Genomic DNA, 22,718 nt, shown 5'->3' on the forward strand with positions numbered 1-22,718 from the left:
CTGAAGCAAAAAAAAAAAAGTTTTCTGGTGGTAGAGGGTGCACTAATAGTGTTTAACACATAGGAAATGAGATAAATCCTAAGCAAAGTCATTAGTCATTATGGGGATTATTTAGACTAAGTCTGAATTGAAGGCCATCTGATCTTCCCCACTCACCTTTTCTTTCCACAAGGAAAAAGGATGCGAAGGGTAGGAGCAAGACAGCACAAAGAAGTTATGAAGCCAAGAAACATGTTGATAGACACTTTATTGTGGCTTGTTTGTAGTAAAACATTCAACCCCTCAACATGGGTATCTGTTTTGGTGGTGTTTTTCTGTTGGAGACTACAGCGTGGTGTTCAAAGGCTTTTAGCCTCATCTCATATCAGTCTAATCAGTGGTTGCCTATAATTTGATAGTTCAATGAGTTAGAGGAAAATGTCAGGAAAATCTGGTCTTATCCCAAATTAAGGGCTGCAAGATTTGTGACCCATTAGTATAAAGGGCTTATGTTCAGTGCAAAAAAGGCAGACTCAGAAGGGCAAGCAGATGCCAGAGAAGGACATTTCCTGGGAGATGGATACGTTCTATGACTCAAGGAAGGAAAAGCCAAACTTTAGCCCAAATGGGTCTAGTAGTTTCATTACAGTCTTTCTCCTCTCTAACAGGACCAAAACTTCTCATCTGACAGATGTCCATGAGTTGTTTATTTTACTACTAAAAATCTTGGTTCAGAGGGAAATCCACAGGGTTTCTAAGCACCAGAGACACTGACTTCAGCTTCCAGTTTCTGTTTGTCTCAGCATCATGGATGGGACCAATAGGCTGAGCTCTGGCCAGTGAGAGGTTCAGAGCTGCAGAGCTTTCTTTAGGCCCCACATTTGCAAATTGAAGTCACTGAGTATGACACACCTTTTCTCAAACATTGTCACATCTTGCATGGGAAGACAAGACAGTGCATATTAAAGAAGCACTTCACCTAGTTTTCCACCAACCAGATGTGACCTATTCATTATTCCCTCATTCTGACTCTGTCCAGAGGCCCAATTCCAAAGCCAATGCTTGACTCCCTTTTCTAAGACAGAGAAAAGAAGCGCACTCCCTTCCCAATGACCCCACGTGTCTGCATATCCATCCTGTGGTCCTGAAGAGACTGAAGGGAAGCAGGAGGGAAAAGGAAGCAGCTTCCTAACCAATTCAAGGAGCGCAAACAGGACTGCAGCTCAAATAGGTAAAATCGAGTCATTCAGTCCTAGGATCCTGGCCACCATTTCTCTCCCCAGACTCTCAAAGAGGAAGTCCCATTCTCTCACCCACCAACTTTGCAGCAGGGACATTCATAACAGGCAGCTCTGTGCTTGTAAGCATCCGCTCCCCCCACCACCCCCCACCGCCTCCTCTGTATCCCTGTTTGGATGGTTAGCCTTTCTTTCCCTCTTGCCCGTGTTAGCCTCACAGACCTGATCATTTATACACATACCCACAGCTTTCAGATGCCTGCACCTGAAAACCCTTCTATTCAGACTACCTTCCAAAGACTCCAGGACTTCTTGTGCTTGGGAGAAGAGACACCTGGAAAACAGGTTTATTCCACAGGAAGCACTTGCCCCAAAGCCATCTCTGAATTTTGGAATGGGAAGGAAGGAAAAGAGGCAATCTTTTGGTGTTGCTCTAATTCTCTGTAAAAGCCCTCTAGGTAAGAGGAGCTACTAAAGCACATCCACAGAGCGGGGACTATACAAACAGGACAACCCGGGTCAAGAACCAAAACGCAGGGAAGGTTTTCAGAGTGGCAAGTCTAAAGTAAAGTGCCTCTTTTAAATGGAGAAGAGTTTCATTTGTTCAGAAATGCTTGGGCGTAAACATCAGCGCACAGGAACATGCACACGTGTGTGCATACACACTCACTCACTCACTCTGAGGTAGAAAGAAATGGCCATCTCCAGACAAACACACATAGATTCCACAATTTTAGAGAAACATGGCACTTGCGTGAAAGGTCCTATCCTTGCCCGGGAAGGCAAGTAGGGTCCAATCCAACTCTTTCCAACCTAGGGCAGAGCCAGAGAAGACCCACTCCACTGAAGGAAAGAGGTGGAGGGCATCGCCATCACTGCTGTTGCCCAGCTCTCAGGCCACGTGTTCCTGGCCCCACTGCCCAAAGTCACTTCCTGGAGCCTGAGCCATGGGCACCCCGGGGGTGGCTTGTCAGAAGCCACTGGGCACAGATGTCTTGCACTACTGCATCCCCGCTGCTCTTGGCGGCCTGCTGCACCTGCTGGACGAGGGCTGTGGCCCGTGAGTGTTCTTGCTTCACAGCAATCAAGTAGGCAGAACGCAGTTTGCAACATATCAGGTAGGCCCGAACCTGGCAGTCAGTTATAAGAGACAGTGGAAAGGCATCCATCACCGACAAATCAAGTATACAGAGCTGCAGCAGAAAGCTCGGGCAGACAGACACCATGTCTCACCTGCCACATTCATAACAGGATTCATGTATTTTATGGTATTATAACAACTCTTTCAATATTCTAGACATATGCTATAACACTGTGTTATTTTATAGTGTAAAAAGTTATTACAAATAAGCTAAGAATTTAAAAAAGAAGGCAGGCCAGCAGGCAGTTTGGTCTCTGTCCACTCCCTCTGACACTCTCCTCCTCACTCTCCCAGGCTCTCCAGCATCTTCTGGGGTTCAGGATCAGCATTGCTCTTGCCCAGAGTTGTGATTTTGTAGTTACTTGGGTGATTATTTGATTATGCCTGTCTCCTTGACCAGACTTTAAGCTTCATGAGGGCAAGCGTAGTGTCTGTTTTTTCTACTCCTGTAGTATTCCTGGCACTTAGCACGGGGCCTGGCATGTAGTAGGTGTTCAATGAATATGTATTACAGGAATGAATAAACCATCAGAACCCTCCTAGAATGGACACATAGATCCTCCTCTATTTTTCTGTTTTCAGCCAGCTGAATCTAAAGTTTTTTTTATAATTACAGGAAATCTGGGGAGGAAGACACACACACACACGATTGGAAAAAGTCGAATTAACGTCTAACCCCACTTAGACCTGATTTGACTCTGCCTGCTTGGACCAAAGGCAGCTGTTGCAGGATGTGCGTATGTGTCTATGTCCCAGGATCGCTATCTCATGAATCCCCAGCTTGGTGGAGACAAGAGTCCCTTCCTTTCTGGCCCTGGTCTCCCCAGCACCCCCTGGTTAAACAGTGCTCTAGGCTGGTGAGCAGAGAGGCCTTCATAAGCTGCCACAGAGCTTCTGCCAGCAGCTCCCTTTCTGCTGCAATAATCCCTGTTGGTTAGTGGAGGGGACTCGCCTTGCTTCCTGTATCAATGCTCCATCTGTTATTTGTTTTGGTCACTAAAGTCTTTCTTTCCTTTCTAAGCTGAATTATAGATAATCTCCTACAGCTAGATGATGTCTGGCATGTTCTGAGGTCACTAAAGTGATCCAGTCCTGTGCTGCTTGGGTATCCACTTGCTGCCCTAGGATGTTAGCTCTCCCCAGGCCTTCAGCTCCCCTTAGCATCTATGTACACTAAGCTAAATACATATCACAAGTTGGCAGGCAAAATTCCTACCAAGAGAAGAAGGGCATTTTGCCAGAGAGTCTGGAATGGAGTTGAATGAAGTTGTTTTTTGGCAAGCCCCCATGGCCTAAGATCATTTAACTGCATTAGACAGCTGCTGAGAGAAAAATACCTGAAAAAGTAATAAGGACTGTCTCTATTTTAGAGCGTGTCTTTCCCAGAAATAAAGTCTCTGTCCTGCTGAGTGGGAGGCTCAGTGAAGGCTTGAGAAAGAACTGCCGTCTGGGAATCAGAGGACCTGGGCGTCTGTCCTGGCTGTTAGGTTCTCAATCTGACTCTAGAAAAGTAATTCTCTACATTTCAGGATGTCAGAATTTCATCCTTTCTGACATCATCATGATGTTACAGAAATAAATGAAGAAATGTTTAGAACTTGTTCTCCTTAACCCTGGAGACTGAAAAATGCCCATTAAGTTCAGTCCCAGGATTAGCAATACTGCCATGGGGAGCGTGTAAGAAACTCTTTGCCTGATGTCAGTTTTCATCACAGGGGACTCAGCTGTCAGATAATTTTTCTGCCACTGGCTTTCTCATGCCCCTCCTGGCCTGGGGCCCTTCCTGCAGATGGCAGAAGGATCAATCCAGTGGTCAGCCACAAATGGGGGCATCTGGGAAGATTTTTATTCTGACTGGCACTCCTCCCAAAGGCAATGGGAAGCAAAGGTTCACCAATTTCCCAAACAGGGACGAGTTCTTTGGCCCCTGAGGAGAGGTTCATTCTGGAGACTGAGACATTGGTGGACATTGTTGGTCAAAGTGTGGGGTGGGGATTTTTTTCTTACTGTATCTTTTTCCCTCTAGGATAAAGAGATACCTGCTTACTCTGGGAACCTCAATCCATCAGTCCACCCAAAGATGGAGGTGAGGTGAGGGATTTCCTAAGGCTCTCTGAGAGAAGACATCAGTATAAAATGGAGATTCAAGAGCAGCCTAGGACATGTTTGTCTTGGGGATAAAGACTTGGGAAGGCAAAGATGCATGCAGTCCATGTTCACCTGCTCCTCGTCTATTCCCTCCTTTCTACACCCCTATCCAAGCCTCAGCTCCACCTCTGATAATAAAGAAGCTGAGATACGGGTTGTATGGAGCTATTGTGGGGAGCAAGGGATAAAGGTGACTAGGCAAGCCTGAGACACAATTCATTGGCATCACCAGCGTTTGGAGACAATTCCGCTCACCTTGTTGTCATCATTGTGTATTGCCTGGATCAGGCCCTCCAGCTCCTGTGCAGAACAGAAACAGCACTGTGAGAGGGAGAAGAGTCCCGCAGTCTGGGAGCCAGGGCCCAATCCAGCCTCAGCCCAGCCATTCTGACTTCAGAATGAAAATGTCTGCCTGACTTTTTTTTCTCAAAGACATGGGGTCTCACTATGTTGCCCATGCTGGAGTGTAGTGGCTTTTCACAGGCATGATCCCACTATTGATAGCAAAGGAATTTTAACCTGCTTCATTTCCAATCTGGGCCAGTTCACCCCTCCTTAGGCAACCTGGTGGTCCCCTGCTCCTGGGAGGTCACCAAATGGATCATGAACTTAGTGCAGGCACTAAGTTCTAACACTAAGTATGTATCAGCATAATACACTATAGTCCAAAACTCCTGGGCTCAAGTGATCCTCCCGCCTCAGCCTCTAAAACAGCTGGGATTACAGATATGTGCCACCACACCCGGCTGACTCTTCTTTTTAAACTCAACTCCTGCTTTAAGAACAAGAAAGAAGGCCAGGTGCAGTGGCTCACGCCTGTAATCCCAGCACTTTGGGAGGTCGAGGCAGGCAGATCATGAGGTCAGGAGACGGAGACCATCCTGGCTAACATGGTGAAACCCCATCTCTTCTAAAAATACAAAAAATTAGCCGGGCGTGGTGGTGGGCACCTGTAGTCCCAGCTACTCGGGAAGCTGAGACAGGAGAATGGCGTAAACCCAGGAGGCAGAGCTTGCAGTGAGCTGAGATACTCCAGCCTGGGCGACAGCGCGAGACTCTGTCTCAAAAAAAAAAAGAACAAGAAAGAAAATTTAACCATAACACTAAGCTTCAGAATTTAGGGAGAAGGAACAGTTCCCAAGAGGCCTGTCCTCGGCCTTCACAAATGGATGTGGCTCTGTTCACTCCAAAAAGCCACCATGGGAGGACAATTCCGCAGGTAACAGGCTTCAAAGTTCATCTGCTGGCCCACCCTGACCTCCTCTAGAATTGCAGGAAGAAGCTCAACTCCATAGACACATCCAGATGCAAACAAATTTACACAATGGGATGTTGAGGGCCACCTTCTGGGTATAGACATCATCTCCATAAATTTTCTTTACAGGGAAGGGTCAATTATGGTGAGGCCATTATTGCAGAGGGGTTCAGAATGATAAAAGGATCTTGTAGAGTTTCAGGCACATTATGGAAAACAGAACAATAAAGATGGGGATGTGAAGACACTGAAATTGATGGAGGAGCCAAGAGGTACGGGAGGGAGTGTACCTGGGGTGGAATTCTCTTGAACGCTTCCAGGCAGTTGAGGAGGATGGTGTCCCCATCACTTTTGGCTGCCATGCCTGACTCACTGACACATTTGAGCAGTTGCTGGATCTCACTGTACTTCTCCTTCTCCACCAACTGGCGGGCAGCTCTGCAGTAGGTCATGGCAGCATCCAGCTGGAAGTCCTAGAACAGAACACAACATAATGGGCTTAGGAGCAGGAAACGTTAACGGTGGGGAGGGAGGCAGCATTTAAAAGCTCTCACTATGCTTGGTGTAGATAAGCCATATTGATTGTGGTCACAGTAGAAAACATAAATATACCAAACAAAAAGCAAGCGTCAATTCCTCTTTGGAGTTAGGCAGACCTTTAGGAAGCATCCACAAAAACTGCAGCTGTAGTATCTAAAATGGTACATTTCACTTGCTGCGGTGGCACTCACTGAAAATATTCTTATCAAAATCCTAAGACTAGTTCACTTTCTTGAGAAATGGGCATTGGGGGCTGGTATTTGCTGCCCTGGACACCTGGTGCTCTGTTAAGAGGCAGGTGACTTAGTGTTCAGAAACAGACCCATTCACTGAAAGACTCATTTGCTGAAAACTGCCAGATAAACACCTTAAACCTGGTCTAGGAGAACCCTTATGCCACAGGGCCTGGGTGGAGCTGCCCCTCTGCCTGCCTACCAGGGTATCTGTGTGTGGTGAGCTCTGTCCAACACCAAAAATAGATGGGAAGAAAAACACCTGACTAATCATGTATGAAGCCATTGATCACTGACACACGCACAATGCACAAATACCCTGCCTGCCCTAAGCTGCCTGCTCTCAGCTCCTGGGGTATCTGCATGGAGCTGTGTGGTGGTGGGCAGGTCTGTAGAGACTCTGCCCCTCATGGTCTCAGTGCCCTGCTCCAGCCCCTGCTCCAGTGCCACAGCCCCACCTGTGTCCTTTTATCACAAGCAAAAGGAAACATATTCCTCCAGCCAGCTCCTGTACAGACCAAGGATGGGGAACAGCCCTTGTGGCCAGTGGAAAGCCCCTGGCCACCCCTCCAGCCATACTCCTTGTGAGAACCAGCAGTGTTTCTCAGGGAAACAGCTGTGGGGAACTGTCTGAGACCTGGCTCCTGGTATTTATTTGGTAGCTTTTGATGAATTTGCCATGGGTTACTTGGCTTCTGGCAAAGTGGCCTAGAGTCTTGAATTTGACCCAGTTCTGTAACAGTCACATCCTTGATTTCATCCCTAATGTGCATGTAAATCTACTTTTCTTGGGATAAGAATTTCCTAAAGAATAATCTCTCCCGGAACTGTGGTCAGGTGCTGATTGTCCTCAGTATGATTTGAATGATCCAAGTCATACCTGCAGAACACGGAAAGCAATTCCAAAACCATCTTCTACATTTTTCCCTCCCAGCATGACCTGAAAAGGAAAGAGAATCATGCTTAAAAACATGGCAATTACGAGAGAATACTCTTGACCAAGAATGAAGGCCTCTATTTATTCAATTATTCAACAAATATTTGTTGAGACCCTGCTAAGTGCCAGGCACTAGGGATACAAGAATGATCAAAATGGACCTGATCAGCAGTCTTCGGTGGCTCATATTCTAGTGGGGAGGCAGCCATCAAACAAACAACTGAAATAATCACTAGACAACTGCAATTATGATAAGTGTTTTAAAAGATGACAATAGTCTGCCAGAGGTCTGAAACGCTGCATGTACCTTGCAGGCAACATCCATTTTCATGTGGTTATTTCCAAACAGGGTTGGCAGAGGCAAAGTGGTGATTTGAGAGGTCCCAGCACTTTCGCACCGATGCAAGAACCTGGTCACTTCCATCTGCAGCTGAAGTGTGTTCATGTGCCTGTGGTGACAGAATATGCACAGTCCAGCCTCATGAGGGGCCCCAGGTGACTGAGGCCAGGAGACTGAGAAGTCGAATAATATGGCAATGAAAAAGGGAAAACAAATGATATAGTGGGAAAAGAGACCTCAAGTACCTTGTCAGCAGTTATGACAAGACCAAAAAAATGGTGATCTCGTGTCCTGCACAGACTCACAATATTATGGTGCACTGTGGAACCAGATAGGGTCCAGTCATTGAATCGATAAGCATTTATTGAGCACCTATGTGCCAGGTACAATAACGGAGGTCAAGAGAGATGAGCCCTGCCCTCAGAGTTTATAGGCTGGAAGAGAAATGAATAGGAAACAAACACATAAAATAGTTAGCAGTTAAGCCTCTGGAGGCAATAAATGGTAATGGTAGAGCATTTACTCCAGATGTTGTGTTCTATGTAGAGGGACTGGCAAGTATAAAAGCTGAGAGGAATTAAGGACTTGGTGTGTTGAGGAGCCCTGAGGAGGCCAGGGATCGATGCTTAGCAAGAAGAGACTAGCAGGAGATAAAGGTGGTGACATCAGTAGGGGCCAGAACATGCAGGAGCCTTTTGGCCTACTGTAAGGAGTATGGAGTGTAGTCTGATTGTAGCCTGTGATGCTAATCCTCCCTCCACTCCCAATCCCTCTACCAGCTCCTCTGTAGGCTTTCTAGGCTTGTACTACACACTGTCATCCAGGGATGATTCCCTTTAGATTTTTTTTCAGGATTCGGGGAATGGACAAGAGTAGCTTCATCACCTACAGACAACTGCTCCCACCCTTTCTGCCCCACACCAATAGTCCCCTGAACCTCCAGCTACCTTGACACATCAGCTGCAGTCATCTTCTTTCTGAAGAATGTGGTTTTCTTCCTTCCAGAGCTGCGGGATGTTTCTTGGAGGTAGATCTTCAGGTGGTCCTTGGCCTTAAGTAGCCACGAGAGCTTCTCTCCCAGTTCTGTATATGACTTTGCTTTGTGACTGAAGAACCGAATACAGGTCATGGCGGCCCGAACTTGGTCCTAGAAGAGGAAAATAAATGTTCAGGTCAAAGTAGATCAGGGGTTTGGAGGGTGGGGTGTGATGAGAATTCTCATCTGATTTCTGCCTATGAGACCTTGTTTCCAGCACCCACTCCCACCACCAGCTGAACTGCTATTTTGAGCCCGTCACCCCCAAGGTCCAAGAGATCCTGAAGTGCACTGACTGGTGGAGCTCTTGGGTAGGACATTATTCCACCACCGAAGAGATGCTAAAAGAAGATATTTCTGATTCTCCACTCAAATTGGCTTCACTTGTACTTTGGCATTAAATAATTCAATTTAGTACTGACAATCCTCAGGCAGATTGGGAGGAACGTGTTCCTTCTTCCTTCACATATTTTCTCTAAAAACACTAACGTTTCCATCATTTCTTATGAATTCTACATTCACGCCTTATGCTTATCTTGAAACTACCATTTATTTCTTTTTTTTACCTGTTCATTTCTTGCTTTCTGAAGAATGCCTTTATTGACAGGATTAAAGTCTGCCCCCAAACTTAGGATGGAAATCCTAATATTATTTAACAATACTGGGGAGCAACATGGATTTGCTCTAGGGTCAGCCAAACAGCAAGGCCAGGGACCAATGACAGTCTCATTCCCTCATCGTGCACTGCCTCTCCTGCAGGGTGGGGCACCAGCAACAGAGGTAGAAGGCAGGAAGGGGCTGCCATTACCTTCATAAACTGCTGCAGCTCATACAGAATGTGGTAGTAGTTCTTCTTCTGTAAATGTTGGCAGGCAGCAATCAAGTACTTTCCCCAGCTCTCCAAGGTTGGATCAATGGATTCTAGCAAGTTCTCCAAAGTGTGTAGCTTCCCACTTTTATAGCTTGGTTGGAAAATGCCTTCTATAAAAACTTCTGGAGGACTCTCCTGGAGCAGGGCAGGGCGAGAAGTCAGAAGTCTTGAGCCTGGTTCTGGCACTGTCTGGGATCCACTCTGAATTTCCTTCTATTGATGAACCTTCAGCATCCTCCCAGTGCAGTGCTTCTTAATCTTTTATGTGTCACAGATACCTTTGAGAATCTCACTCTAGCGACTGCTTCACTTCTCTCCTTCCTTTTATAGAGAAGCCCCTAGACAGGGTTATCTACCCTCACTGTCTCCAATTCCCTCCTGTGATTTTTCTCTTGAACCCACTCTAATCTAGCTCTGCACCCATAATTCCCATTGAAACTGCCCCTTAGGTCACCAGTGACCACTAAACTCTAAATCTAACAGTTAATCCTTGATCCTCATTTTCTATCTGATCAATCTGCAGCTTTTGACAGAGATGGCTTCTTCCTCCTTGAAAAGCCTTTTTAAAATAATTGAGAAAAAACTCTCCTCAGTTGGCCTCCAGCACACTATCCTCTCCAGATTTTCTGTCTATGTCTCTGGCTGCTTCTTCTCAATTTTCTTAGCTGATCCCTCCCAATCTCCCCAGGGCTTAGGAGGAACCTACACTCTTTTCTATTTATACTCACTCTCTTGGTGATTTCATCCAGGCTCACTGCTTAATATACTGTTGATTTGCTGATGATGCCTAAATCCCCATCTCCAGTTTGTTCATTCCTCCTGAACTCCAGAACTGTACATCCAACTTATATCCAATTGTCTACTGAACATGTCCACTTGGAGATCTAACTGAATACATCTACAACTACATTCCTGCTTGTTTCTTGAAACCTGCTCTTTCCACAGTCTTCCCTTTCTCAGTCTGTGTCTCCATTCTTTTAGTTGTTCAGGTCAAAAACCTTAGTCATCTTTTCCCTCACACTTCTTCATCAAATCCATCAGCAAATTCTATTGGCTCCACCATCACCATTACAGCACACAGAATCTGGCCACTTCCCACCACCTCCCCTGGACCACACTGGATCCCTGCCATCATCGTTTGTCTGGATTATTGCAACAGACTCCTCCCTGGTCTATCAGCTTCCATTCTTACCTCTTGTCAGTCTAACGCCCACAAATGAGCCCAAGTGACTGTTGAAACTGAAGCCAGATCACGTTACTCCTCTGCTCACAGTCTCCCAGGGGTTTCCCTTCTCATCCCTCACAATGTCCACAAGGTCCTGTGTGATTTGGCCTGTGACCTTTCTGACCTTATCTGATAGTACCCTGTCCTAGTGGACTCTGCTCTAGCCACCCTGGCCTTTGCCCTCATCACACCCTCTGCCTTCCCCATAGATCTGCATGATTTGCTCCTCGTGTTCTTTGGAGCTTTACTCAGATGTCACCTTCCCTGGGCACCCAGTCTAAAATTATACAAGCCACCCCTTCCTCCTCTCTGTTTTATTTTTCTTCTTCTTATTCATCATCTACAATATCTATTTTATTTCTCATGTTTACTATCTCTCTTCCTACTACGGGGGCAGATATTTTTGTCTGTCTTTCTTTCTTTCTTTCTCTCTCTCTCTCTCTCTTTCTTTCTTTAAGACAGAATCTCACTCTGTAACCCAAGCTGGAGTGCAGTGGCGCAATCTCAGCTCACTGCAACCTCCGCCTCCTGGGTTCAAGCGATTCTCCTGCCTCAGCCTCCCGAGTAGCTGGGAATACAGGCTCGTGCCACCATGCCCAGCTAGTTTTTATATTTTTAGTAGAGACAGGGTTTCATCATGTTGGCCAGGCTGGTTTCAAACTCCTGACCTCAAGTGATCCACCCGCCTCAGCCTCCCAGAGTGTTGGGATTACAGGCATGAGCCACCTTGCCCAGCCTTTTGTCTGTTTTTTTACTACTGTATCCTTAGTGCCCAGAATAGTCCTTGGCTATTTAATAATCATCTTGGCATTTAGACTTGAGGTTAGGAGTAATTAACAGAGAGTCAAGGATGGCTATAAAGTCACAGTGGTATACCATGCTAGCATAGTGGCACTGGGCACAAGCTGTTTGGAAGCAGAATGGATCTGGGCTTTGAGAACATTCATAGTGGGTGAGGGTTAGGGGCTTCTTTCCTGATTCAGGTTGTTCCTAACAGAGAAAACCAGACCTAATCTAAAAGTTGTAGGTCACATTTTAAGAAGCAGGGGCATTAGCTCTATAGGAGAGATAGAACACCTCAGAAGGGCAGCACCTCAAGAACTTCCATGCCATCCATTTATCTAACCACTCACTCATTCATAATTGGTACTAGGTCAGGTGCCTGAATATACAGATAAGTAAAATATAGGCCTTCTTGGTCCAGATGGAAAGACTCAATTGTAAACAAACAGTGGCAATCCAGCAGGATAAATGCAGTACCAGGGGCAATGGTGGCTAATGCTGCTTGAGTGTTCTGTGAATGCTCAACAGAGAGGGCCTGAAAGGATACAAAAAGGATAAATAGAATTTTATTTATTTATTTATTTTTTTTGAGACGGAGTCTTACTCTGTCGCCCAGGCTGGAGTGCAGTGGCGCAATCTTGGCTCACTGCAACCTCTGCCACCCAGGTTCAAGCAATTCTCCTGCCTTAGCCTCCCGAGTAGCTGGGATTACAGGCACCTGCCACCGCACCCAGCTAATTTTTGTAGTTTTTAGTAAAGACAGGGTTTCACCAGCTTGGTCAGGCTGGTCTTGAACTCCTGATCTAGTGATCCACCTGCCTCAGCCTCCCAATGTGCTGGGATCACAGGTGTGAGCCACTGTTCCCAACAAATATGAATTTTTTAAGAAAACAGGCTGGGCATGGTGGCTCACGCCTCTAATCCCAGCACTTTGGGAGGCCGAGGCGGGCAGATCACAAGGTCAGGAGATAGAGACCATCCTGGCTAACATGGTGAAACCCCGTCTCTACTAAAAAAAAAAAATAGAAAAAATTAGCCAGGTATGGTGGCGGGCGCTTGTAGTCCCACCTACTTGGGAGGCTGAGGCAAAAGAAGGGTGTGAACCCAGGAGGCGGAGCTTCCAGTGAGCCAAGATCGTGCCACCGCACTCCAGCCTGGGTGACAGAGCCAGACTCTGTCTGAAAAAAAAAAAAAATAAAAGTGAAAACACAGAAAGGCAGGGCACTCTAGGTAGAAGAAATAGCACATAAAGATTCGTGGAAATAAGACAGTGCATGGTGGCCAGGCGCAGTGGCTCACGCCTATAATCCCAGCGCTTTGGAAGCCCAGGCAGGCGGATCACAAGGTCAAGAGATCGAGACCATCCTGGCCAACATGGTGAAACCCCGTCTCTACTAAAAATACAAAAATTAGCCGGGCATGGTGGCATGTGCCTGTAATCCCAGCTCATCAGGAGTCTGAGGCAGGAGAATCGTTTGAACCTGGGAAGCGGAGGTTGTAGTGAGCTGAGATCTCGCCACCGCACTCCAGCCTGGCAACAGAGCAAGACTCTGGCTCAAAAAAAAAAAAAAGTGCATGGTAAATCAGGAAAATTTAAGTAGTTTAATGAGTCTGGAATGTAAGGTACACATAGGATTTGTGGTGAAAATAAATTAGAGAAATAAGGAGGCCTGATCCTGGTGAGTTCTGTAGCATGCTAAGGAATCTGGAGTTCTTCCTGTGGCCATGGAGATCCTCTGAAGGCCTTTTAGAGAGGGGAATAACATGAATCTATTTATGTTTTAGAAAGCTCAGTCTTTGGGCAGAGTTGGCAAAGGGACAAAATACACAGGGAAAAGGCTAGGGACAGAATGTCTTCCATGCTCCAGGCATTCAGGTGTAATTTTCACAATGTCTTTTCTCCTCTCCCTACCTGCTTGAGAATAAATGTAAGATATTTCAGTTCAAGGGTAACTATGATTACAGCAGAAAAAAAGAGGGCTTATTTCCTAGCTCTGACAAATATAAAGCAAGGGCACTGCTGTCGTCAGCTTATACCAAGCTAATGAAGTAAGCAGCTTAGCTCTCTGGATTACAGCTGTCAGAGGGAACGGAACTAGGTGATTTCCGTTCCCAATCTGTGCCTGGGAAAAGCATCTTTACTGCTAAACTCATCTGGAAACCGAGGAAAAGGAAAAAAGTTAGCAACTCAACTCCATATAACATGACTTCTACATTATTCTTAAGACCTGGTTAGTAGCTAAGAATAGTCAGTAGCTAAGCACTGGTAAAAACACCCCCCTTCACTGTCTTGTAGGGGTATAGTCATAATAACTTTGTGAACTGCTGATTTCACTTGGATCAATCTTAGAAAATATGTCTATCTGTACATTTGCATTGGCTGCTGTTTTGAATTAGGGTGGCAGAGTGAAATTAATGTCTGCCTTGAGCTCCTTCAATTTCCTATAAAATTTGGTACATCTCAGCCAATTTCTCCAAGTTATTATGGAACATTCAAATAAAAAAAGGAATGTAGCTGGGTGCAGTGCATGTACCTGTAGTCCCAGCTACTCAGTAGGATGAGGTTGGAGGATTTCTTGAGCCTAGGAGGTCAAGGGTGCAGTGAGCTGTGATCATGCCACTGCATTCTAGCCTGGGCAACATAGTGAGTCCCCATCTCGAAAAAACAAAAACAAAAAAATGGGTCACGGTAAAACGAAGTCCTGATTGCTTATTAAGAGCTCCAAAGATGTAATGTTCTTCAGTGGTGCCTTTGCTTCCAGTGGGAGGGGGGCAGAGGATGGGAGAAGAAAAAAAGGAGAGCATATTCTTCTTTCATCATCTATTTGGGGTTCAACTATAGGATTGGCACCATGGGTACTTCCTGGCCCTTGTAGTAACAACTCTGAACGGACCAGCAGCTGGGTCAGAAGCTGGACACCATCCCAGGCCAGGTAGGGAGGCGCGTGGAAGCAGACTCTAAGCAATATGCCCAAGGCCACACAAGACTCACACTGAGCATCTCATTCCAGAGACCATGCTCTTAACCACTATCCGATTCTGCTGCATGTTTTGGCAGTAGGAATGAAACATGCCTTTGCTGGTGAGGGCAGTGATTTGGGATCTAGGCTAAGACTTTTCACACTCACTGAACAACAGTTGTGCAGAGTCCCCTGTTTTGACTTGACTCTGCTAGAGATGGCCCCATAGCTCAACACAGGGTTAAGTGTCAGGGGGTTATTGTCCCACTTAAGGCTGAGTGGTCCAAGCCAGAGGAGTAAGGCAGGCACTGCCTTTTTGAGCTGTGTCCATGTCCCACCTTGTTGAGAAGGTGCAGAAGAGCTTCCCGCAGGCAGCTGTGCCTCACGTAGAAGCTGATGATGGCCAGGTTGGTGCTATAGTTGTGCAGGTAGAAGAGGCATTCCTGGTAGTAGGTGTTGTTCATGATTTTCCCTTCAGGAATCACTGCCAGAGAAAGGCTCTGCGTCCGAAGGGTAGCTTCCAGTTCCCTCAGGGTGGCAAAGTAATCGTCATCTTGCTGACAGCACAGGAGAGCGAGAGAGAAAAATGAAACTCAAAAAGTTCTCAGCAGGCACTGAAAATATTGCTTGCAAAGAATATTTAACAATGTGCACACCAACATGGCACATGTATACATATGTAACAAACCTGCACGTTGTGCACATGTACCCTAGAACTTAAAGTATAATAAAAAAATAAAAAAACAAAGAAAGAATATTTAACAATGTGGAAAAATGTTCATAATTTTTCAGTGTCAAAGGCAGAACAGGCAGGATACACAATTCTACATATTATGATATGGTACAAACCCAGTTTCATTAAATAACATAACATAGAAAATTCACCAGAATTTTAACACTAATCAGTCTGTGTATGGGATTATATGTCATATGTCATTTTTATCTTTTAAAAAATTGTCTCCTTTTTTTTAAAAAAAATTACATCTATTACTTATCTAACCATATATGGTTACTTATCTACCTATATGTGATGGAAAAAAATTTTTTTTAACCTGGTCGATGCTGAGCCAGGACTGACACTGTTAGCTGAATTTCCACTGATTCTTTTCCCAGGTCATTGCTATTCCTGGGCCTCCCTCCCTGAGCCAGGCACTCTTCCTGCTTTGCTCTTACCAAGGATACAAGGGGCCTCACTGTGGACTCTAGGTACTCAACCACATCCTGCACCAGCCTTGAGCCATGATTCAGCTGATTGAGGTCAAATGGGAGCTTCAGACAGCGACTGAACTTCTCCCGTGCAGCAGTGAGGTTCCCGGCTTTGAGGCAGGCCATGCCCCAAGCATGCCACGCCCCCGTGGTATCAAGCCCAGTCTTTGTGGAGACCTGGGAGAAAAATTGCCCCATTTAGTGAGTGGTAGCTACATTCAGGCCTAAATGTCCCAAAGACCTATTCTATTCCCAAGTTGCCAACCACCTCATTCCCACTATCTGCCATTACTTCTCTGCTGGCAAACTAGTCATGCCCCCGATTCTACCCCATGGGCAGGACAACTGAGAGATGGCAACACCTGTCTGCAAGGCTAAGCAAAAGCAACTTGCTACAGTGGGGTGGAAGTAAGCTTTGTCTTTGTCTTTGTCTCACCTCAACGCCCAGTTGGTAGTACTCGGCTTCCAAAAGCTGGTTCCTTAGCCTGGTTACTGCAGCTGGCTGCAAGATCTGATCCAAAGACGGCACGTGGCGATAGGCAGCAGCAACTAAAATATTCAGCACATCTACCTTGCTGATGTAGCTACAAGGAGGAAAAGGGCAAGGCCATGAGGCTCCCTAGAGTCTTACTAAGAGTAGCCGCTTAAAGGTTTCCTATTCCATTTTCTTTTTTCTGTTTGTTTTGAAACAGAGTCTCGTTCTGTCACCCAGGCTGGAGTGCAGTGGTCCGATCTCGGCTCACTGCAACCACTGCCTCCTGGGTTCAAACGATTCTTCTGTCTCAGCCTCTCCAGTATCTGGGATTACAGGTGCCTGGCACCTTGCCCAGCTAGTTTTTGTATTTTTTTAATAGAGACAGGGTTTCACCATGTTGGCCAGGCTGGTCTCGAACTCCTGACGTCAGGTGATCCGCCCACCTCGGCCTCCCAAAGTGCTGGGATTACAGGCCTACTCCATTTTCAATGTGAAAGTGATCATGAGAATTGAGAGTTGCATAGCATAGATGTCATGAGTGAAAGCTCTGGAGTCACACTGAATTATGGCTCTATTACTTAGTAGCTCTATGACCTGGGGCAAGTTAGTTAACCTTTCTCTGCCTTAGTTTACTCATCTGTAAAATGGATATACAGTGATGTGCCACATAATGACATTTCAGTTAGCAATGAACTGCATATACAATGGTGGCCACATAGGATCATAATATCGTATTTTTACTATACTTTTTCTATATTTAGATACACAAATACCATAGTGTTACTATTGCCTACAGTATTCAGTACAGTAACATGTTGTACAGGTTTGTAGCCTAGGAACAACAGGTCATAACCTAGGTGGGTAGAAGGCTATACCCTCTGGGTTTGTGCAAGTGCACTCCATGGTGTTTGCACAATGACGAAATCGCCTGACAATGCATTTCTCAGAACATATTACTGTTGTTAAGCAATGCATGACTGTGACAGTGGAGTTTTAAGGATAAAATGAAATAACCCAAGTAAAAGGGCTTAGGATAATGTCTGGAACTTTTCTGGCACTCAATAAATGTTAGATATTAATGTTTGGAGTGGGGATGCGCAGTGGTATTTGAGGCAAGGCCTTTACACTGTATGTTGGGGGCTTACAAGTGACCCATCTGCTTTTTGGTCCTTTTGAACCCTTCTTCGTGAGTGAGAGAGCACAGATTCAGTATCAATGGCCTGTATTCCTGGTCAGTGCACAGGCCACATCGCTACCATTCCCTGGAGATGCTGCTGGGTGGAGGCATCCTGGTCCTTCACTCTTATTCTAGACTTGACATCCTCACCCTGGGTTAAGGATGGGCCCTCAATATAGCCTAGTAGGGCTGCCTTCTGTGATCTCACCTGACGCTTGTAAAAACCTTATAAGGATAGAAAGCCCAGAGGGCTGGATTATACTGTCTAGTGCTGCTGAGACAAGCCTACACTCAAGGTTCCTGAATCTCGTCTCATAACTGCAGCAAAAACCTCTGTGGATCCTGACTTATCCACCAATTACCTAGAAAGGGATTCTGTACATCAGTGATTCTTAACAATGTAGGGATGGGGGAGAGGAAAGTATAGTGTATAAGAGCATCGGCACTCATAATATTTTTGCATATTTGGGAAATGAAAACACTTGTAGTAGGTGGTGAGTTTATTTTTATGTTTTTAGAGACAGGGTCTCACTACATTGCCCAGGCTGGTCTCGAACTCCTGGCCTCGGGATCCTCTTCCCTCAGCCTCCTGAGTAGCTGGAATTACAGACAAGAGCCACTGCACCCAGCTGAGTTTTGTTTTTAAGCCTATATTTATTTATTTGTTTATCTATCAGAAGGGGGTATGAGTTAAAAACATTAGAAAAATACTCTGAAATCCAAGAGTTTGTAAGTTATTTGCATGGCGACACATGTGAGCAGTGAATCCACTCCCATCAACAAAGTGGTGCAAAGGGAAAGATTCTTAGAGTGGGCGTGTCTGAATGCAGGATCAGAGAAAAGGCTGTTTAAATAGAAACCACTGCTGTAAACTGTCAAAGACGCGCAAGACACCTTGGGGTGGGTGAGAATCCTATTAAAGTGAGGACTTCCTTACTTTCTGCTGCCCTGAGCCTAAAAATGGATATTTCCTTCATCTGTATTACATTTTAAAGGAAATACAGGACTTGTCGTGAAGTTTGTTTTCCCCCCAATCTAAATATCCTTTCCTTTTCTCATTTACATTACTGATACTTGAGATATATTTGAATATATTTTTACTTTTGCCTTAAGTCTTTTTTCATGTTTCCTTTGTTTTCCATCTTTCTTTTCCTCCTCCTATCCTTTTCTCATAATTAGGTAGATTTTTTTATTCTTTTCATGGTTATTTCAAAAATTTAACACATATCTGTTTCTTCATTTATCAACTTGAAAAATGATGTAGAATCTATTACCTCTTGATATAAAGGAATCAGATTAGTTCCTTTTCACTTCCTTCTACTTTGTTTCACCTCCTCCTGCTTTTCTCAACCTTCTAGTTTTTGTTACTAAAAATAATAAAAATTACTAACATTTTCAGAATACACAGTATATACCAGGCTTAGTTCTTCACCATTTACATGGATGATCTCATTTTATCCTCGTAACAGCCCCATGAGATCAGTATTACCACCCCATTTTATAGAGGAGGAGACTGAGGCCTAGAGAGGTTAACAGAGCTAGGAAGTCATGAAGCTGGGATTTGCTGTGCTCCATGCTGGCTGCTGAGTCTGTAGGCAAGTATTCCAAGCAAATGTCTGAGGGAGGCAATGATACCGCAAAGAAAATTATGCTCCCTTCTCCCAAATCTGGTTAGGACTGAGTGCTGGGAACACACAATCTGAGTCACACATTTGAGTGGATAAGCAGGGAATTAGGAGTCACTGTCAGCTTAATGGATGGAGTCAAAACCGGTTGTACAGGAACCTGAGGGAGGTCTAATCATACCTTTTCCATACACACTTCTACTTTATGACCCCAGTTCCTACCTGGGACACAGGAATAGACCAATTCCCAGAACGCTTTTTAAAATCTATTATCCAGAATTCACTGAAGTCGCAGTTTGAATTTGGTCAGGATTGGAGCAGAGTTTTGTTCAAGGCTAATCACTGGACATTCAAGGAGGACACATTTTCTTTAAAAGCCAGAAAGTCCCACAGAGACTAAAGGTGCTTCCCTACATTGACTTTAATGACAAATCAACTAATGAAAGTCTTTACTCTCTTTCTGACTGGTATAGCTAGAGTAAACTCTGCTTTGAGGGTCTGCTCTGAAAAAGAAAAGGACACAGGGTGTCAGGTAGGATGGGGAAGAACACTTGAGATCTGGCAACACCGTTTCATCAACATTACAGAGATGAAAAATCTTTCAGCATGTCTTGTCAGAGAGGATGGTGAGATAAAAAAATCACAGTGGGGTCAGAAAAAGAAGCTGGCTAGAAACTGCTCCTATGTAAAAGAATAGAGACTCATTGCCCTCTACCTGTCACAAAGAGCCAAGTCTTGGCTCTGGCCGGCTTTGACGAACATCATCTTGGCGCTGAACAGCAGCTGCTTCATGATGTCCGTGAGCAGCCCGGCATCCACCTCTGGGTTGGTGAGGCCCTTGGAGAGCCTGCAGCAGTGCTCAATCAGCTGGTGACCACAGGCAATGCTGTCGCGGTGCAGATTCAGGATGGCAATGCACAAGGAGGCACTGGGGGCCTGGCCAGGGTGGAAGAAGGGAGAACACACGGTGAGTCCAGGGGCCAGAGCATTCTCCAAAGGCAGCTGGGTGGCAGAAATTATCCTTCCCCTTTCAAAAGGCTGAAAGACCCTGGAAGAAGGAACCAGATTCCACAAGAAAGCAGAAGTGGAACTAAACAAATTTCAGATGTTCTAAGTAGCACTGCCAAAACTCTGGCTTTTAAGTTATGTCATTTTACTGGGAAGAAGGGCACTGTGTCCACCTCTTACCTACTTCTTTATTTTTTTGAAACAGGGTCTCACTCTGTTGCCCAGGCTGGAGTGCATTGGTGCGATCTCGGCTCACTGCAACCTCTGCCTCCCAGGCTCAAGCAATCCTTCCACCTCAGCCTCCCAAGTAGTGGGGACCACAGCTTTGTGCCACCATGCCCGGCTAATTTTTGTATTTTTTTTTGGAGAGACGGGGATTTCACCATGTTGCCCAGGCTGGTCTCAAACTCCTGGGCTCAAGCGATTCACCCACCTCAGACTCTCAAAGTGCTGGGATTACAGGTGGGCACGACTGCGCCCAGCCTTGTTACCTACTTCTTGACAATGTCCATAGGTCCCCTCCTTTCTCTGGTCCACTAGTGCAAGTCCTTATTGCTGACTTGGACAACAATGGTCAGCTCACTTGTCTGACCACCTAGAGGAGTTTCTGCTTTAAGCCATGGACACACTGCTGCTAAATTAATATTCCTAAAGCACACTTGGAAACCTTTCATAGGCCCTTGATACCTATCAAGTAGATAGTCCTTACTGCAGAATGCAAGGCCTTATATATAAATAATCCTCTTCAAGCCTACCTTTTATGAGCTCTCTATTAACCCTATTGACTCTATGTTCCCTTCAAATTAAACAGCTTCCACTTCTCCAATCATGCCCTGCAATTTTGGACACGGTGTCTTTGCTCAGATGTTTTAATTTTGTATTCTTTGTCCTTCCCCATCCCCACTCTCCTCACGACCCCCAGCTTTCTGCTTGTCACACTCCTACCATTCTTCCAAAGCTCATCTTAAATGCTACCTCTTCCACGAAGCCTTTCCTGGTCTCCCCTTCTGCAGTTCCCAAGATGTTCATTATTTTCTGCCTTAACGGATTTACTGGTTTAGCTCCCATATTATTGCACTATAAACAAGTAAAGGCCAGGTGTGTTCACCTAGCTCTGTATTTCTCATCATACTGCTACACATCATAAAGAAACTTAAGTGACCATTGCATTTTATTGCTATTACCTGCTCATAGTAAAATTCACTCCGCACCAGCTCATTTTCCTCCTCTTTGAGATCCAAAATCCATTCCACCTCATCTGCTTTGGGGACTCTCACCACAAACGAGTATGGAGGGCTTTCACTCTTGGAGCTGTCTAGAGCTGAGAAGAGAAATGCCATTCATGTGTCATTCACTGGCTGGCAGTTCAGTCTAACCCAGTCCAGTGAGCTGGCATGAGTTGCAGGTAGACACTTGCCTGCTATCTCAGGGCCCCTTTCTCTCTCCTTGGTTCCTTTTGTTTGCTTTAGGACACCCCACTAAGCACCTCAAACCGTCTTCCCCAGGCGTAGACCTGAGGCAAGTGTTACAGTATTTGTCACGTAACCTTCTTGCTTCACACAAGAAACCTTAAAAGGGTCGTGTTTCTCAAATAGATGGCTGAGCCACTGGACACTCTAAAAACTAACCTGTTATGGACAGATACAGGCCAAACTGTTAACAGGGATTACCTAGGGGTAAGGAGGGAGCATGGGGAGGTAGGATGGTAAAGGGAAACTTAAGAAAAACTAAAATAAAATCACCTACTAAAAGTTAAGAACCAAATTATTTGGTTGCTGGCCTTCTCAATGCTGGAAGCTAATAGGCCAGTGTAATAGGTTAATATGATGAACTTCAGAGGAAACAGGCTGATACAAATGCCAAGAATTTGCTTTGAAAAACAAGTTGGATGGAGTGCATAAGTTGGACAAGTATATCAGTCACAGCTGATATGCTGAAGATAGAGTCAACTTAAGTACACAAATGAAGAGTCACAGAGAACGGGATTTGGCCTTACCTTCTGGTTTTTCTGAAGGCTCCTCTGGTACACTGAAAACAGAGAAAGAAAAATTATTAAATAAATGCCTGAGTCACTTCTTTGTTTTGAGCTTCGTAGACAGCATCAACTTACAGTGTCTCCCTGGTACAATGGAGGGCTCTTTGAGGGTAGAATTGTTGAATGAAAGAGTCCCCCATCAATACTAACTGCCCATTTCAAATCTCAGCAGTATGGTGTGTGGGTTATTCCTCCAGGAGGGAGGGAGGCAGTGGTATGCTAGGGTCACAGAAACTGTAGAATAAGTATGGTGTGTCTTCCTTACTATGCGATCAGTAATCATTATGGTAAATAATGACCAAAAATGTTCACATCAGGACAAACACAATAATGCTATGGAGGAGGATATAAAATCTATTTAAGTTTGTAAATAAAACATGCAGAATTCAAAGTAACTGGTTTTGGATGGTTGCTTTGGCCCATATTCCTAGATGCTCTAGGAGTCTTAGGTTCATGCTGTTTTGCTACTAGAAGTAGTGGAAACAATTGAGCAACACTGAGCCAAC

General features: G+C 45.2%; 1 protein-coding gene across 2 annotated transcripts in view; it reads right to left on the reverse strand.

The window, feature by feature from the left end:
- Positions 1-230: 230 nt before the first annotated feature.
- ZFYVE26 (zinc finger FYVE-type containing 26) overlaps positions 231-22,718 on the reverse strand; it is a 68,521-nt gene continuing 46,033 nt past the window's right edge. For both annotated transcript variants that reach the window (XM_055362178.2, XM_004055331.5), the window contains 13 exons: positions 22,174-22,205; positions 21,362-21,498; positions 19,885-20,105; positions 16,329-16,476; positions 15,860-16,069; positions 15,025-15,243; positions 9,656-9,853; positions 8,759-8,958; positions 7,779-7,920; positions 7,415-7,474; positions 6,052-6,234; positions 4,762-4,806; positions 231-2,347 (listed from right to left, as the gene is read on the reverse strand). In XM_055362178.2, the coding sequence (XP_055218153.1) occupies positions 2,144-2,347; positions 4,762-4,806; positions 6,052-6,234; positions 7,415-7,474; positions 7,779-7,920; positions 8,759-8,958; positions 9,656-9,853; positions 15,025-15,243; positions 15,860-16,069; positions 16,329-16,476; positions 19,885-20,105; positions 21,362-21,498; positions 22,174-22,205 (1,999 nt within the window). In that variant the 3' untranslated portion in view covers positions 231-2,143. The remainder of the gene's footprint in view (positions 2,348-4,761; positions 4,807-6,051; positions 6,235-7,414; positions 7,475-7,778; positions 7,921-8,758; positions 8,959-9,655; positions 9,854-15,024; positions 15,244-15,859; positions 16,070-16,328; positions 16,477-19,884; positions 20,106-21,361; positions 21,499-22,173; positions 22,206-22,718) is intronic.

This window comes from Gorilla gorilla, chromosome 15, assembly GCF_029281585.2.
Source record: "Gorilla gorilla gorilla isolate KB3781 chromosome 15, NHGRI_mGorGor1-v2.1_pri, whole genome shotgun sequence".
In the NCBI taxonomy this organism is placed as follows: Eukaryota; Metazoa; Chordata; class Mammalia; order Primates; family Hominidae; genus Gorilla; species Gorilla gorilla.